Here is an 18,206-nt window from a genome sequence, read left to right on the forward strand (position 1 = left end):
TTTATTATTTATTGGACAATAACTTCACCGGTTAATTTTCAACTTATGTGTGATTTTAGATTTTGTAGTTCTTAAATGTCAGGCGGCTCAGTAAAAGTAACACTGATTTCAGGTCATGGATAGATTGGCAATTAAACTCAAAAAAAATTACACACATGTGCCTTTTGTGTTTGTGTACTGCAACTTAATAACAAATTTGATAATGTACAAGAAAAGGATAACACTCAAACAAATATGAATAAACTAAAGGCATTCTTAACATACATAAACAAGCCGAACCGGGGTGAGTTTGGGCTTGGCTCGTTTAAAAACCGAACTAAGCCGAGATGGCGTGATCCCATTACTAAAAACCTTTTGGCTAAAAGGGTAATAACTCTTAACCCTTCGGTCAAATGTTAAATTTGTTATCATATTTTTTAAAATCCCAAGTGAACTTATGGTATTGTTGATTAATGACAAGTTTTATTGTCTACTAGAGTTTTTATTAGAAAGACATTTTATAGTTTATGTTACTTATATGGTCATGTATAGCTCGGTTATTTATATATTTTTAATATAAATTTGTGTTTCTTATATTATTTTTTATTATTTTTTAATTTATTTTGATTTCATTTTTTTTATCCACAACAGGCAGCTTCATGTACTAAAGGTGGTTCATATGAGCCCCCAGTCCTATTAGGTGTTTACATCAGTCACTGAAGTTGGCAAGACTAGCCATTCAGCGGTCAACTATTTCCTGAACTGAAGCTTCTAAGAAACCGAGTCCATTTACTGAGCAAAAGAAATTACTCATTGATATGACAACAACGATGACATTAACTACTTATGCAGTACTGCCAGGTGAAGCCCTGTTAAAGGTTTGTTTTATTAGTTTTCATTTGGTAAAACTAACTTGATAACATTATTTTTTGAATTTGCGTTTCATTTATTTAAATTGTGATAGATTGAGAGAACTTAAACGGAAGAGGAGAAATAAGTCTAATCGAGAATCTGCACATGATGACATTAAGTGCTCTTGACTTTTTGGTCATGTTGACCATTATGTAAGAAAGTAAGTCAAAATGACCATATTCAAAGAAAGCGTAATTTGGTCCAACTAAAAAATGGAAAGTTTTACAACAATTATGGGTATTTAAAGAAAATAGATTGCATAAAGGGTAATTTGGTAATTATTGATAATATGCAAATTGGTCATTTTATGGTCAAATTTGAATTTTTGGGCAGTTTTGAATTTTATTCGGTCAAAGTTGATTTTTAGATTAAAGTTGACAATTTTGGTCAACATTGACCAAAAACTCATAACTGGTTCGAGTTGGATGCTACCTCAAAGCTGGTTTGAGTCGAGTCAAAGCGAGTTCTAACCAAAATGAATTTGGGTCAAAATGGGCCATTTTTTTTAAAGAAAGCATTAATGTGCTTCGTTTTAGAAAGGGGTTCTGGCCAAAACGTGTTAACCTCAACACATGTCTTTTTAACAAGGAGAAAAGTTACAAAATGGTCATCAAATGAACCTAGTTTTTACCCGTTGCATAGTTTGAGAGACTCTCCATTATATTGAATAGCTTGAGTAAATGAAACCATTAATCCATTATATTGTATGGGTTGTATTGCGGGATCTAGGCTAAACTAATGGGCCTAACCGGCTAACCCTAACAATATTCTATGACAAAGAGCTAAGAACCATAACTCTGATTAGGTGTACTAATGGGCCTATTACTAGCATATCAGCCATAAACTCTAACTTAATGGCTTAAGTAATGGCCCTACTCTGATATATTGTAAGCAGTATTTAATATATCTTTATTTATATTTTGATTGTAGAGAAATGAAGGCATTTAGGCAATCAATGACGATGCTTCATATGTCTCACCGCCCCGTCGAAAGAACAAATAAAGAAAGTCACCAAATTGTCAGTCTTTCTTCTATATTGCAAACATGTTTAAAATTGATTTGATATCTTTTAAATTGTTATACAGAGTTGCTATAGACGACCAGAAAAGGCTGCAGAACAAGAAGGTGCTCTCTTAGAAGAACAAGAAATAAGTCTGTTGACTAGGTCAACATGAATGAGAAAGATAATGAACCTTTGTACAAATTCTTAAAATTAAGAAAAGGGGGTTTCTTGGGAACAAAATTAAATGGAATTTCACAAAGTTTTCGTCAACTGCGCTGCGATGGTCGTTGACCGATACTTGCCTGCTACCAGTCATTTGAATATGCTTTTCCAACTTGCAATTCTTGTGTATGGGTTTGTATGTGTGAACTCAAGATTTGATATTGATTTCAAAAAGTGTAATTTGTAAATCTATGTTTTACTTCACAAAATGTAGTATTTTATTATTGTCGGATGTTCTATTTTACTTCAACCTTCAAGGCTTACTTTTGGAATTTGATTTTTGACCATTGTGATACGAAATTTATAAGACATGGGAAGTTAGTGATTATGAGATCTATGAAAATTTTTATATTTCTTCTCATGTTTGAATCAAAAAAGATTTTCTATTAATGTGTTAGGCTTTTATTATTAAATTATTATGCTTAAAAAATAACATTTTTTTGTTTGTGTGTTCGTTAGTATCTAATTGATATATATATATATATATGTGTGTGTGTGTGTGTGTGTGGCTCATGACATGGAAACACCACACCGATGCTACGAACAAGAAAACTAACAAACGTACCATATAATATATAACAAGAGTATTGATGAGTAACAAAAGACAAGCATCGCGTTGAAATTTATGTTTGCCGCCGCATCACGCGGGTGCCTACTAGTATACATACATACATATATATATATATATATATATATATACATACATATATATATATATATATATATATATATATATATATATGGGTGGGTTATAATAAAAAGAAATAGTTTTCTAGAAAGAGTAAGAATCAATCTAGGCCATTGGTTTTATGATCTAATGGTTGAGATTGATAGTTTTTAAACTAACAAATAGTTTCCTAGGATTAAGAATTTATACTACATAGTTTCTTAACTATAAATTTTGTGTTATTCCTACTCTTCTTACAAAACTATGTATTTTTATTTTAACCTTATATATATATATATATATATATATATATATATATATATGTGTGAAAATGATCAAGAGAGAGCTACTTCTTAAAAAGAGAATTAGAGAACTAATAATGAAGTATTTTTAATTTTAATTAAAAAAATATTTTTAATTTTTTTCATCCTTTTTATATGTTAATTACTCTTCACCACAAAAATATATATATATATAAATAGAAAAAATTTAAAAAAAAACTCGTTGTAGTGTAAATATGTAATACATTGACTTTTTTATAATGTATATGTGCAGTAGTGTGCATTTTGATATTTAAAATAGTGTTTAATAACATATATATAGTTGTTTGTATTGTATATTTTCAATAGTGTTATATTATATACAAAAATAAAAAAAAAATCGATATAGTGCATATGTGCATTAGTGTTTTATTACATATATGCGATAGTGTGTTTTTCATACAATTATTCGTGTTGTATTTGCATATATTCAATAGTGTGTATTATATAATGCATTTGTGTAGTATATTTATATGCAATAAAACACTATTTTATATATGCAATAAACATTAATGCACGCACATATGCATTACATTGATAATTTTTTTAGAAGGAGAAAAAAAACACAAAATATTATTTTTAAAAAAAGTTAAAAATAATTATTTAGTAGTTCTTTAGTTTCTCTTTAAAAAGAGTTCTCTCTAGATCTCACTCATATATATATATATATATATAAGGTTAAGTTCAGGCGAGATTGTGATAAATGAATATGGACCACTAGTTTTATTTTAAGTTTTAAATACTTAACAATAAATGAAAAAATGTAAATGTAATATAAATGCTCTCTCTCTCTCTCCCTCTCTCTCTCTCTCTCTCTCTCTCTTCAATTATTACAACTAATATAACCATAATAAATATGTCTTTAATTAATATATATCTAACTAATTAACTATAATAATTATAAAGATAAAACATTAATTTAGTTTTATAATTTATTTACACACTCTTTATTTTATTCAACAAAATACAATTTATTCATATAATACTATTTTTTTATATTAAAAAAACAATTTCTTTTCACATAATTTATTAGCATCTATCAACGCATAATTTTTAACAATAAATATCTAAACATAATATTATTTTTATCAATTGATATACGTAGAAAAATTATTGTCATAAATAACAAAAAAGTATCATACAAATGTGACCATTAAATATAAACAATATATATACAACCTACACAAAATTATATAATCTACACTTGTTTTGAGCAATAAAAACATAAAATATACTAAAAAACATACAACTTACTTATGTAATTTGATATCAATAATTATATAAACTATACAAAGATACACATATCTTACACGTGTGCAATACAGAAAACACGTGTGCAATAAAAGCTAGTATGTAATACAGAAAACAAGAGCAAATTAAGACGCTTTACTTTTAAGTAAATTATAAAATAACAAACACGTGGTACAACCCATAAAGAATATTAAAGAATGACAATATGGTCTTTGAAGCATAAAATTTCAATTAAAATATCTATAATTTTTCATTCACAGCTTTAGTTAACTTTTGTTCAATTAAATGATATTTGCAAGTTTGTTCCATCCTCTTTAATCATATATTATTTTTTAAACACCCCCCCTTTATTTCTAAACAACCATAATTTTTTAATACAATTAATGTTTTGAAAGTGTCGGCAAGACATCCATGTGATGGATGGCAAATTTTTCAAACCAATTATATAAACATGTCCCTTCAATAGTAATACTTTTGTGTATATATATCTACATATGTAACCTAAGAAGATACACCATAAAAAGTTACTGAATCATTTAATATCTTATTCTCTTGTTTTGTTATCTTCAAGTTCTCACACTACCAATAATCTTGTTATAGTTAGAGCTAATATTATAACACGTTATCAGCACAAGCCGCTTATATCCTAATCAAGAAAGGTAATAGACACAAAGGTATCCCCCATAAGTATCATAAACACTTCTTTAATGATGTACATAAGAAATATATATATGCATATACATATACTAAGTAACAGCAGTAATGTGTATAAACATTGTTATTAAAATTTGATAACTATTTTAACTTTTATTTATATATGCACAATAATATTTCATTTAGAAGTTAGATTTATATACACTAACAATTCTATTCTTATTAATATTATGCATACTAATTATATTTTATAAAATAAACTTTATTTAATATCTTATTTATTATCTTACTTTAATATAATTAATATACACACACACATACAAACGATGTTACCATTACAAAACGGTAATATAACCGTTGTAAAACGGTTATAAATTTTCATTATAAATAACCAATTATCAACTCCATTTTATTTACAACAAACATTCTTCTTCATAAGTTTATCCAAGATAAAGCTTTCAAGATGATTCATCCAGTTTTAATGTTAACTACCATAATACTGATAATCTTATTGTTCTTAATTTGTAATATCCCACCTAGAGAGTTTAATCTTTTCTTTTTTCTTTATCTGTTTATAGCTTTACCTTTGTATTTTCTTTCAATTTTAATAAGTATGTAATCCTAATATTTATCTTATTTGTGTTTAGTAATAAAATGGCAAATATCGCAAAACTTGAATTTCCGGCTCTCAATATCACCGGAGATAATTATATGTCATGGACGGCACATGTCAAACGACATCTCAAATCAATGGGTGTTCTGGATACGATAACAGTGGGAAATAATTGCGGGGATCAAGACAAGGCAAAAGCCGATGTCATCCTCCACAAACACATTGATGAGATGTTACAATTTGAGTATTCAAATTGTGAGGATCCATGCATTTTGTGGGAGGATTTAAAAAGCATATTTGACCATTAAAGCGAAGTTCTACTTCCCACTGCTAGAGATGAATGGAACAATCTCAGGTTCCAAGATTTTAAAAAAGTAAATGAGTACACCTCTGCCTTGTTTAGAATATGCCCAACGCTCCGATTTTGTGGGCAAACTGTTACCGAGTGAGATATGTTGGAGAAAACTTTCTCCACATTTCATGCATCAAATATGACCTTGCAAAAGCATTATCGATTGCAGAATTTTAGGAGATACTCTGAACTAAATGCATTTCTCCTTGTAGCAGAAAAGAATAATGAATTATTGATGAAAAATCATCAATCTCGTCCCATAGGATCATTAGCAATACCAGAAGCAAATGTTGCTCACAAAAATTCACATAAAAATTCTGGTAATAAATGGGAACAAGGCCGGGGACGAGGCCATGGACGTGGCCGTGGTCATTTTGACAAAAGGCATTTTAATGATCGTAAGCATTCATTCAAAAGGAACACTAATTCTTACGGTCGAGGTCGTGGCCGTGGTCATAACCAGAGAGCCAATAATTATCATGTCCCACAGAATACAAATTCCAACCACCACAATAAATGGAATGAAGCTGGTAGGTCCGAGAACAATGGCACACCCTGTTTTAGGTGTGGAAGTACAAACCACTGGGCAAAGGCTTGTCGCACAGCTCCACATCTGTGTGAACTATACCAAACCTCTCTTAAAGGAAAAGAGAAAGAAGTTAACCATGTTGATATTGATGATCTCAATGCTGATCTGAGCATTGCAGATTATGATGTGGATCTCTGAAATAAATATTTTTTTGACAAGAATAATTATATGCAATAATTAAGTGTGCTTCTCATTATCTTTAGTTATGTAGTTTCCTTCATTATCTTAATACTTTCAAGATTTAAAATGAAAATCACTAGAGCACAAGATCAAACAAATGAAGAAGATATATGTATAGCGGATAGTGGAGCCACGCATACTATACTTAGATCTAAAAAATATTTTTATAAACTGAAACCAACAAAAGGGATCATCAATACAATATCAGGTCCTACAAACTTGATAGAAGGAGTGGGAAAAGTTAATTTAGCATTACCAAATGGTACAGAGCTCAAAATAGAAAATGCTCTATTTTCCCCAAAATCAACAAGAAATTTGTTGAGTTTCAAAAACATATATCATAATGGATATGATACTCAGTCGAGGACTGTTAGTAATGAAAAATATTTGCATATCATAAGCAAAGATAAGATATTGGAAAAACTGCCAATGCTTCATTCTGGTTTACATTATACATATATAAATGTGCCTCAATCACATATGGCAGTCAAAGAAAATTGTTGTGATTCTGGTATCATAAACTTATGGCATGACAGATTAGGCCATCCAGGATCCACAATGATGAAAAGGATCATTGAAAATACACATAGGCATCCACTGAAAAATCAAAAGATCCACAAAATAGATAAAATATCTCAATGTACATCTTGTTCTCTTGGCAAATTAATTACAAGGCCTTTGCCATTAAAAGTCGATAAAGAAACACCAATATTTCTTGAAAGAATTCAATGTGACATATGTGGACCAATTCATCCACCATGCGGGCCATTTAGATACTTCATGGTCTTAATAGACGCATCCAGCAGATGGTCTAATATCTCTTTATTATCGACTCGTAATGTTGCTTTTGCAAAATTTCTTGCTCAAATTATCAAATTACATGCACATTTTCCGGATTATACTATTAAGAGAGTAAGGCTTGATAATGCGGGAGAATTTACATCACATGCTTTTGATGATTATTGCATGTCTGTGGGGATTGTTGTAGAACACCCTGTTGCTCATGTACACCACAAAATGGCTTAGCCGAGTCGTTGATCAAACGCTATAGCTAGACCATTAATAATGAGGACAAAACTCCCTGTTTCTATTTGGGGTCATGCAATTAAGCATGTTGGGTCATTAATTCGTGTGAGACCAAGTGCAAATCATAAATACTCTCCCACACAACTTATTTCCGGAAATAAGCCAAATATCTCTCACCTTAGAATTTTTGGGTGTGCTGTGTATGTTCCTATTGCACCACCACAACACACAAAAATGGGTCCCCAAAGAAGGTTGGGAATATATGTTGGATATGAAACTTCTTCCATCATAAGATACCTTGAAACTTTAACAGGTGATGTATTTATAGCACGTTTTACTGATTTCCATTTTAACGAGACAATGTTCCCAGCATTAGGGGAAGAAATGAAAAAGCAAGAAAGAGATATATCATGGTGTGTACCATCATTGTTACACCTAGACCCAAGATCAAAACAAAGTGAGATAGAGGTTCAAAAAATAATACATCTACAAGAAATTACCAATCAGTTACCTGATGCATTAACTGATATAAACAGGGTCACTAAATCTCATATGCCAGCTGCTAATGCTCCAGCTCGAGTTGAGATTCCAAGCAAGCAAAACCATAATAATGCACCTCATGAATCCCAAAAACGTTTAAAACGTGGAAGGCCAATCGGTTCAAAGGATAAAAATCCTCGAAAAAGAAAGGGATCTGAAAAGGATACTGACCCTAGGGAAACCTTCCCTCAGAAAAGAATAAATGATATAACATTTCCTTAGGAAGAAATAAATGATTCCAATAAAAAATTGTCAATCAACTATGGTCAATCACATATAATGTGGGATCGAGATGAAATGGAAAATATTAATGATATATTTTCTTATTCTGTGGCAAGTAATATCATGGAAGAAAATGATGACCCTGAACCAAAATCTGTAGATGATTGTAAAAATCGACAAGATTGGAACAAATGGAAAGATGACATGCAAGCTAAATTAAATTCCATAAATAATCGAAAGGTTTTTGGACCTATTATCATTACACCAAAGTCAATGAAACCTGTAGGATATAAATGGGTTTTGTGAGAAAACGAAATGAGAAAAATGAAGTTATAAGATATAAAGCAAGACTTGTAGCTCAAGCTTTTTCTCAGAGGCCAGGAATTGACTATGAAGAAACGTATTCTCCTGTTATGGATGCTATTACGTTTAGATATTTAATCAGCTTAGCAGTCTCTAAAAACTTAGAGATGCGTCTTATGGATGTTGTCACAGCTTACTTGTATGGATCACTAGACAGTGACATCTATATGAAAATTCCCGAAGGATTTAAACTCCCCGAAGCATTAAGCTCAAAGCCTAAGGAAATGTATTCCATCAAGTTACAAAGATCATTGTATGGACTGAAACAATCTGGAAGGATGTGGTACAATCGTTTGAGTGATTACTTGATAAACAAAGGATATACAAATAATCTTATTTGTCCATGCGTCTTCATCAAGAAGACAACATCAGGATATGTGATCATAGCTGTGTATGTTGATGATCTCAATTTAATTGGGACACAAAAAGAAATTAATGAAGCAATTGCTCTTTTAAAGAGAGAATTTGAAATGAAAGATCTTGGAAAAACCAAATATTGTCTTGGTTTACAAATTGAGCATATGCATAATGGGATACTTGTGCATCAGTCAACTTATACTGAGAAAATCTTAAAACATTTCAATATGGACAAAGCAAATCCTTTAAGCACACCAATGGTTGTTAGATCACTCAATGTTGACAATGATCCATTTCGTCCTTACGAAGATAATGAAGAGATTCTTGGTCCCGAAGTATCATAACTCAGTGCAATTGGAGCACTTATGTATCTTACTAACTGTACAAGACCTGACATTTCTTTTGCAGTTAATTTATTGGCAAGATTCAGTTCATCCCCTACTAAAAGACATTGGAATGGCATTAAACATATTTTTCGGTATTTAAAAGGAACTACTGATTTAGGTTTATTTTATCCTAACGATTAAAAAGAAGGGTTAGTTGGTTATGCAGATGCAGGTTATTTATCTGATCCCCATAAAGCAAAATCTCAAAATGGATACGTATTTAAGAATGGAGGAACTGAGATTTCATGGCGTTCTCAAAAACAAACACTCATTGCAACATCTTCAAATCATGCTGAAGTCATTGCATTGCATGAAGCTTCAAGAGAATGTGTATGGTTAAGATCTATGTCACGACACATATTGATTTCTTGTGGACTAGAGAAAGATCGAATTCCAACTCCTATCTATGAAGATAATGCAGCTTGTGTCTCGCAAATGAAGGAAGGGTATATCAAAAGTGACAGAACAAAGCATATACCACCAAGATACTTTGAGTATACTCGAGACCTTATTAAAGACAATCAGGTTGAGATGAGATATGTCCAATCCAGCAACAACTCAGCTGATCTTTTCACAAAAGCACTTCCCACAGCAACATTCAGAAAACATGTCCATGATATTGGCATGCGCCATGTACGAACAATGTAACAACCTGCAACTTGAGGGGGAGCTATATGCTGCACTCTTTTTCCCTTAGCTAAAGCTTTTTCCCATAGGGTTTTTCTTTAGCAAGGTTTTTAATGAGACAGTAATTCAAAGACCCCGAAGTTTGAAAAATGTGTCATCCAAGGGGGAGTGTTATGAAAGTGTCGGCAAGACATCCATGTGATGGATGACAAATTTTTCAAACCAATTATATGAACATGTCCCTTCAATAGTAAGACTTTTGTGTATATATATCTACATATGTAACTGAAGAAGATACACCATAAAAAGTTACTGAATCATTTAATATCTTATTCTCTTGTTTTGTTATCTTCAAGTTCTCACATTACCATAATAATCTTGTTATAGTTAGAGCTAATATTATAACAATTAATATGTTTTAAAAAAAGTTACACCATAGAAAATAACATTTTATTCACTTTAATTTGAGAATGGTATTGTTGTAGTTGTTTATTTAATTAAAAAAATAAGGATTAATTTCATGTATACCCTTACAAACATCATAAATATCATGCAAAACTTAAATCATACACGCCCTTACAAAATAGTTAAAATATTATGTATACCATTCAATTTACTATTCATTTTTTAATATTTTATTAATTATTATAACCACTCATTCTCTAATCATAATTACGTAATTAAAAATAATTATTTTTATTTCTTTTATTACAATATTTTGATCAACTAACTAAAATATTTAACAAATTATATAACGCACCAGCCTTTTGTAGCTCCTCAAAGATGGATGGCTAAATGATAGTACTTATGTATCTATTAACACTTAATAGCCAGTGGTGATATGTAAAAGTTTTTGTTAACGTCTATATAACCTGGAACCCTTCTACAAATGTAACTTCTATTTAATTGCTAACAATCCTGGAACCCTTCTACACATGTAACTTCTATATAACCTTATATAAAATCATCTACTAATTACTTAGTGACTTACATATTGTGTAAACTCAAAACCAAAAAGCGGACAACGAAAAAATTTAGTGTAAACTAACAAAATAAGCGTACAATGACAAAATTACAGTACCACCGCAATGCGCGGGTCAGAAATTCTAGTTATTATATAATACAAAGAAGAAGTTTGGTGCCGAAAAGTCCCGATTGGGCGACTTTGCGGCTGATCTTTTTTGGTTTGTTTTAGTTCAGTCTGTAACAAACGTCACGAAAACCGACAGAATGAAAATTTTGTTTTGTTTTAGTCCTGATATCGTAATGAACATGATGGAAATCGACTGAATTCGAGGAGACTCAACGCGCTTTGTTTTAGTTCTAGTACCATAACAAACATAGCGAATGCTGATTTTGTTTGTTTTATTTGTTTTAGTTCTGCTAACGTCACGAATGTGACATAAACCAACCGAATTTGCGTAGACTCATTGCCCCAATGCCCGTGATCAATAGCGATTGAGTTTTACCAATGCCCGATTTTTACCGGCTAACGCCACCCCATTGGCCCCACCTCAGATTTTATTATTTTATTTAGGTTTTAGTTCTGGTAAAATAACACACGTAACCGGAACCAACCAAATTCACATTGACTTACTGCCTCAACACTTATTACCGATAACGCTTGGGTTTTACTATTGCCCAGGCGCAACGCTCCGGTAAACCACTAGTTTATGATATTTTAAGTTTTGCGTCGGTATATATGATATTTTCAATATTTATAAGGATATATGAAATTTCCCCAAAAATAACATGTTACGTTTTGGTGTTCATGACCCAGTTTTGAAAGTTTTAAGTTAAACCTGTGAGCTAAACCGTTATTAATGATTTGTTGTCTTTGAAAATTGAAACCGAAAGTTAAAGAAAAAACCAATCGGGAAAACCTAACCGATGACATGTCTAAACGGAAAATCAAAACATGAACAGTTATAATTATTACGTGATTTATAGGGTTGGTGTTGTAACACATGTCGCATCGTACTTACACCATCAACACACCCAAAAGCAAAATTGATAAAAGTAAATAATAATAAATATAAACGTTTAGTTTAAAGCACAAAATCTCTCCCGTCACACCAAAACACACACAAGAAAGGAAAAACAAAAGCTTTCTTTGTTACTGACAACCAGATTCATACAACCACAATCAAATCAGCACATAAACCTACACCTTCCTCTATCAATTGAAACAAACAAAGAAACTCCTCCTTATTCCTCAATTGCACTCACACGCACCCGCACCCGCACCCTAGGGGTTTCAGTTTGTGTATTTGAATGATGATATAAACCTCCCTAGAGTTTTAGTTTCTTATGATGCGCGCTTATGGACAAAACTGAGCCCACTTTTGTACCCCAATGGTTAAACAACACTGGAAACTTGAACACAACGTCTTCGGGTAATTATTCACACTTGATTATGTTTCTCATAATAATGCTGTTTTTCTTTTCTTTTATGTAGATCAACAATCGTTGACAAACAAGTCATTGGATACAGATTTAGGACGTGTGTCGCTCTCAGTTAGACCCACAAAGACGACAACTTCTTCGTATCTTCGCCGGACATCTGTTAGTAATGGCTTGGGTAGTTTAACTTCTTACAGTAGTTTTAACCGAAACAATCGTGATAGGTTTGAAAATAGGCATCGGGAGTATTCTGATTCTTCGGGTAGTGTTTTTGAAAAGGATGGTTTAAGACGGTCAAGGTCAAGTGTGGGCAAACGGGGCGAGTCATGGACTCGAAAGGGAGCGAGTGAGTTGACCGTCGTGAGCAAAAGTAGCCGCGTTAATGGTAGTGGCTCTTTACTTTCTGGTAATGTGAAGAGTTCTTTTGAGAAGGATTTTCCTTCTCTTAGAGCGGATGAAAAACAAGTGGATTCTGATATTGGGCGGGCCCCACCTGGATTAAGCTCAGCTATTAACAGCCTGCCAGTTGGTAATTCAAGTATGATTGGCGGGGATGGGTGGACCTTGGCTTTGGCTGAAGTGCCTGCTATTGTTAGTAATAATAATGGAAATGGGTCTACTGGACAACCCGTTCAACCAGTTTCAGTTTCTGCAACCAGCGGTTTGACTGGCGGTCAGAATATGGCGGAGACGTTGGCTCACGGTCCACCCCGGACTCAAACCACTCCCCAGGTAGCATTAATATTGCAAACCTTATTTGGTGAATTTATCTGCATTTAAATCTGATTATTGATGCTTATCTGATGATACAATGGATAATGTTGAACGATTTCTTATGGATAACCAGTTTTATACAAGAAACAAACGAATTGTTTATTTAATGACAATTTTAGATAACTTATTCACTAATTGTGTTAAACATTATTTTATAAAAACTTTTGCTACGTCTTATCTTTTCTCTGCAATATTCTTTTTTGGTCATTTCATCTATTAGTTTTCTTATAATCAGATTTTCAAACACTCAAAACGTTTGATCACATGATCATAAAACTTTAAACATCATTAGCACGTCCAAACACTTCTTTCACTACCCATTTATATAGTTGTTTTTTTTCAAGTCAGTTATCTTTTACTTTCTAGATGCACATCCGAAAGCGCGCTTAATATTAGGTGGGCATATTTTTACATTTGGTCTTTGTTGATTGTAGTTGACTGTTGGAACTCAAAGGCTCGAAGAGCTAGCTGTTAAGCAATCCAGGCAGTTAATTCCCATGGTTCCTCCCATGCCTAAAGCATTGGTAAGAGCTTTTTATCTTCCATGTATCTTTCGGTTTCTGTTTTCTAAAATACATAGAATTTTTATTATAATACATACTAGGGATTCTTATACTTTAGGTGTTTATTTATAGAAATACTTTTCGTGTAAATAGTAGATTTGTTGCCCTTTGTGATAACGCGACTCACATTGTTTATCCTTGTGAGCTTTTACCTTCAACCCCTTTAAAGGTAAACCATGATTTAATGGCCCATAACCGTTTTGATTGCCTTTTCGTCAAAGTAATCAAAAGCGCTCATTTTGGGCGCCTAGGCGCTAATTTTAGTAGTGGCGCAATTCCAACGACTTGTCATACTTAAGGCGCAATTGTAGGAGGTTAAATTTGGTTTTGATATTTTTTTTATTTCTTTTGATTTGCCACTAAACCAATTTAAACCTGCATACCTAAAGATCATCGGATTAACAAAATTAAGGCCAATCTATATATCTAATTATCTATATAGTGATGGAGACTTAACTACGATTTATAATTAGCTCTGTATTTCACAAAGCAAGAAAGGCTACCACTGGAAGAGTCGATATTAGTAACAGTAAAGTTAAGCATGTTTATTCATTGATTTTTTAAATGATGTGTATGATGATGTTAATAAAAAGAATGCAACTATTTACTTGCGGCTTTTGTTTTACTATTTATTACCTTAAGAAAATATTGTTTTCAAGTATGAACATTTTGGTTATTTTGGGATTTGAGATGATTTTGGTACTTTATATTGAGGATTATGGTATTGGAATATTTTGGTATTTGAAAAAAGTGATATATTCCATTACAAAATATATTTGATTTTTTTTATTTAAGATCGCCTTTTTTTTCGAGGCCCACGTTTTTTTTGCGCATTGAGTGCGTCTAACGCATTTGATAACTATGCTTTTTGTTCACTGTTTAGTTAAAATTATATGGTTTTTATTTAAATACATATTTGAAAAGAAATCTACAAGAACTACTGTTTTGATGGACCAATATCTTCTGAAATTGTGTTTCAAATAATATAAAGTTATGGTTTCATGGGCCACCAGGGTATCTTTTTCATTAATTCCAACAACCTGTTTCAGTCATTAAGATCCCCGGGTCATTTTTCTTTGCAATCAATGACTTGATGTCATAATCATGAAGTTTTTTGGTTCCTGTCATATATCGATGATATTAAAACTAGACATTATCCCCGGGTCATTTTTCTTTGCAATCAATGACTTGATGTCATAATCATGAAGTTTTTTGGTTCCTGTCATATATCGATGATATTAAAACTAGAATCGGTATTCTTGGTTCATGGTGAATATCAGTCAGGAAAAAAGGAAGCAGAAAAGGTAATAGGGTGGATTTGAAGTTGTTTTAGTAATAGTCAATGAATAACATAGAAATCATAGGTAAGCAAAAAGTTGAGTATCAGGAAAGATGTCTAAACGTTTTCTGTTTTGTGACTACTATTTAGTTTCTAATTTTTTAATTCAATATTATGAATACTTCATTTCAGTTCCGTGCGTGTTATAGATTCTGTTACTTATAAATTTTGATTCTCTGGTTAATTGGTAGCAAAATAAAGTCTTTTAACGTTAATCACTTTCTATATTAGAAAATTAGAAAAATGTGAACGGAAGACCATTAATTTTTATTTTTATCTAACTTTTTCAACATTCTTTTAGGGCTTGAAGATTGGACAATCACATATCACCAATCCACACACTCCTAGATCAGCTATTGTGAAGCCCGATTTTTCAAAGACATCCACCGTGGGAAAACTTCTTGTTCTCAAACCCTCACGTGAACGAAATGGTATCTCACCAACTGCAAAGGACTGTTTGATCCCAACAAGTAGTAGTAAATTACCAAATAGCCCTCATGCTGTACCCTCGGTTGCTCTATCGAGCAAGCCTGGTGTACTTGTTTTGGAGAAGAAACCGTCAATACAAGCTCAAAGCCGAAGCAACTTTTTTAACCTTATGAGGAAGAAATCAATGGCTAGTGATTGTTCTTCTTTTGTTGGTGCCCCTGAGACTGGTGAACCACCCGTGGTCCCTCCAAGTGGGTCGGGTCCAGCCGTGGTTCAGCAGTTCGGTGAAACTAAGGTTGACTTGACCTGCAATGGGGATGCTGGTCACAACCAGTCAGGCCATGATGTCATTCCTGAGGAAGAAGAGGCTCGGTTGTTACGGTTAATGGGTTGGGAAGAAAGTGCTGAGGTGGAATGCCTTACTGATGAGGAGATTCATTCTTTCTACCAACATGTAAGTATGTTATTGCTAAACTAAAATATGATAGTTGATAATAACTTAATTATAATATGTTTTTCCAATTTAACCTTTGCTTAAGTTGATTCAGTATTTATAAACAAAAATATCCCTTGAATAATATTTTTGTTTGAGATAATTAAGGTTAAGTAGCCTATATTTTTTGAAATCTCTGCGCATTAAATGAGGTCTTAACATACCCTTGTTTTAATTAGCCTAATATGGTTTTTCATGCAAATGAGTAATTCAGTCATAACATAATAATCAAGAAAATCTTTAATCAATTTGAAGGCAGTTGCAACATACCATTATAAGAGACAATACATAATAACTAACTAGTGTGATACAGTTAAATATGTTTAGGAATGTTATACTCTTCCCATGATAGTATTTAATATTTTCTAAAAAGGGTGGTTGGTGTGTTTAGTTATTTGTAATTTAAAGTACGGTTTGGATGATTTTTGGGCTTGTTTAGCTCATGTGTTTTAGTTAGAATTATTTTCATTCTGTTTGACCCGTTTGAAATCTGACATGTATGTTGTTTGGTGATATTTGCAGTTGCTGAAGGTAAAACCAACCTCAAAGGGGACGCAGGCCGCGCAGCCGAAGCTGTTGATGCCAACGTCATCCAACTCCAAGTTGGACTTCTGATGAAGATATTGTTTTCGGTTTTGGTTCTTTTATATTTATTTCTTGTTTGGTCAAGGTCAAAGTCAAACATCTGGATTTGAAATCTTTGCTGTTGATGGGGAATAACTTATAGGTCTTTATGGTTTTGGGACTAGGGGCTTAGGGTTTTATCAGGGGATTTTGTGCAAAGAAATTTGGGGATTTTCTTGGAAATTTTTTTGGTTTTTTCAGGAAAAGAGCAAAGAAAATAGATTTTTTCATGCTTCTTGTCTCTTTATGGTTTATTTCTGCATCCTTTTATATCCTTTTGTTTTCTGTTTGCATAACAAACATGTTCATATTATGTGCAAGTTGAGACCCTAAATAATCATTTTATTTCTTGAATTAAAAATAATTGTGAAAAGTTAATTATTTGGTTAATTACTAACATATAGTTTGATAAATACGGCGATTATATTTAGACGTGCACAAAAAAACCGGTTCCGGAACCTAACCGGTGGAACCGAACCGGAACCAGTTCCAGTTCCAACCCGGTTGGAACAATACCCGGTTTTGGTATTTTTGTACCCGAAAATCGTACCCGGTTCTAATATTTATATGTCAGTACCGGTCCCAAACTGGTTCCTACCCGGTTATTAATTGGAACCGGTTTGGTTCGTACCCGGAATAACCGGTTCCGACGGGTTTTTTTGAAGGGTCAAACAAAAGTCAAACTAGCCGTTGGAACCGGTTCCAACGGTAATATAGCCGTTGGAACCGGTTTTTTTAGACACCAATTAGCCGTTGGAACCGGTTCCAACGGTAATATAGCCGTTGGAACCGGTTTTTGGGCCAAACCTATATATAAGTTGTTTCCATTACTTGTTTCACCACCAAACTCAAAAACAAACTACAATACTACTCCTTTAGCAAACCCCTTTTCTAAAAAATAACTATTACAAACATTATTAAAACATAAACGATACTAAACATAACAACTAAAACATAAAAAACAAAGTCCGTCGTTTTAACCCGGGAATACTTATTTTTGGGTTGTAGAGCCGGACGACTCTCCCACTTCCGTTTTTTAGCTTCCATTCTTCTTTTCTCTCGACAATACTTATTCGTATGTTTTCGTAATGTCGAGTTGGACGCTGCTTTAAGAAACTTCGAGCAATATTTGCAACGTGCCAACTCATGTGAGTCGGTCATGAGACACAAATCGTAATGAACCCAAACATCGGGGCATCTTGTTGTTTCGATCACCATAACAACGTCATCATTGGTTGCCATTTGTTGTCGGTTTAAGGTTAATTGTGGTTTGGAGTGTGTTTTATAGTTTTGGGAGTGGTTTAACAAGTACACAAAC

The 18,206-nt window shown here is 32.6% G+C and overlaps 1 protein-coding gene across 1 annotated transcript; it reads left to right on the forward strand.

Annotated features, from left to right (window-relative positions):
- Window positions 1–809: 809 nt before the first annotated feature.
- Window positions 810–17,104, forward strand: LOC143599522 (uncharacterized). Its single transcript, XM_077077459.1, has 6 exons — window positions 810–857; window positions 1,977–2,043; window positions 12,722–13,398; window positions 13,875–13,964; window positions 15,644–16,225; window positions 16,787–17,104. Exons 1-6 carry the CDS (start codon window positions 810–812, stop codon window positions 16,877–16,879), a joined length of 1,557 nt encoding a protein of 518 aa, XP_076933574.1. The 3' UTR covers window positions 16,880–17,104.
- Window positions 17,105–18,206: the final 1,102 nt, after the last annotated feature.

This window comes from Bidens hawaiensis, unplaced genomic scaffold (genome assembly GCF_021521415.1).
Source record: "Bidens hawaiensis isolate Kalapana, Puna unplaced genomic scaffold, B.hawaiensis_p1.1 tig00052300_1, whole genome shotgun sequence".
In the NCBI taxonomy this organism is placed as follows: Eukaryota; Viridiplantae; Streptophyta; class Magnoliopsida; order Asterales; family Asteraceae; genus Bidens; species Bidens hawaiensis.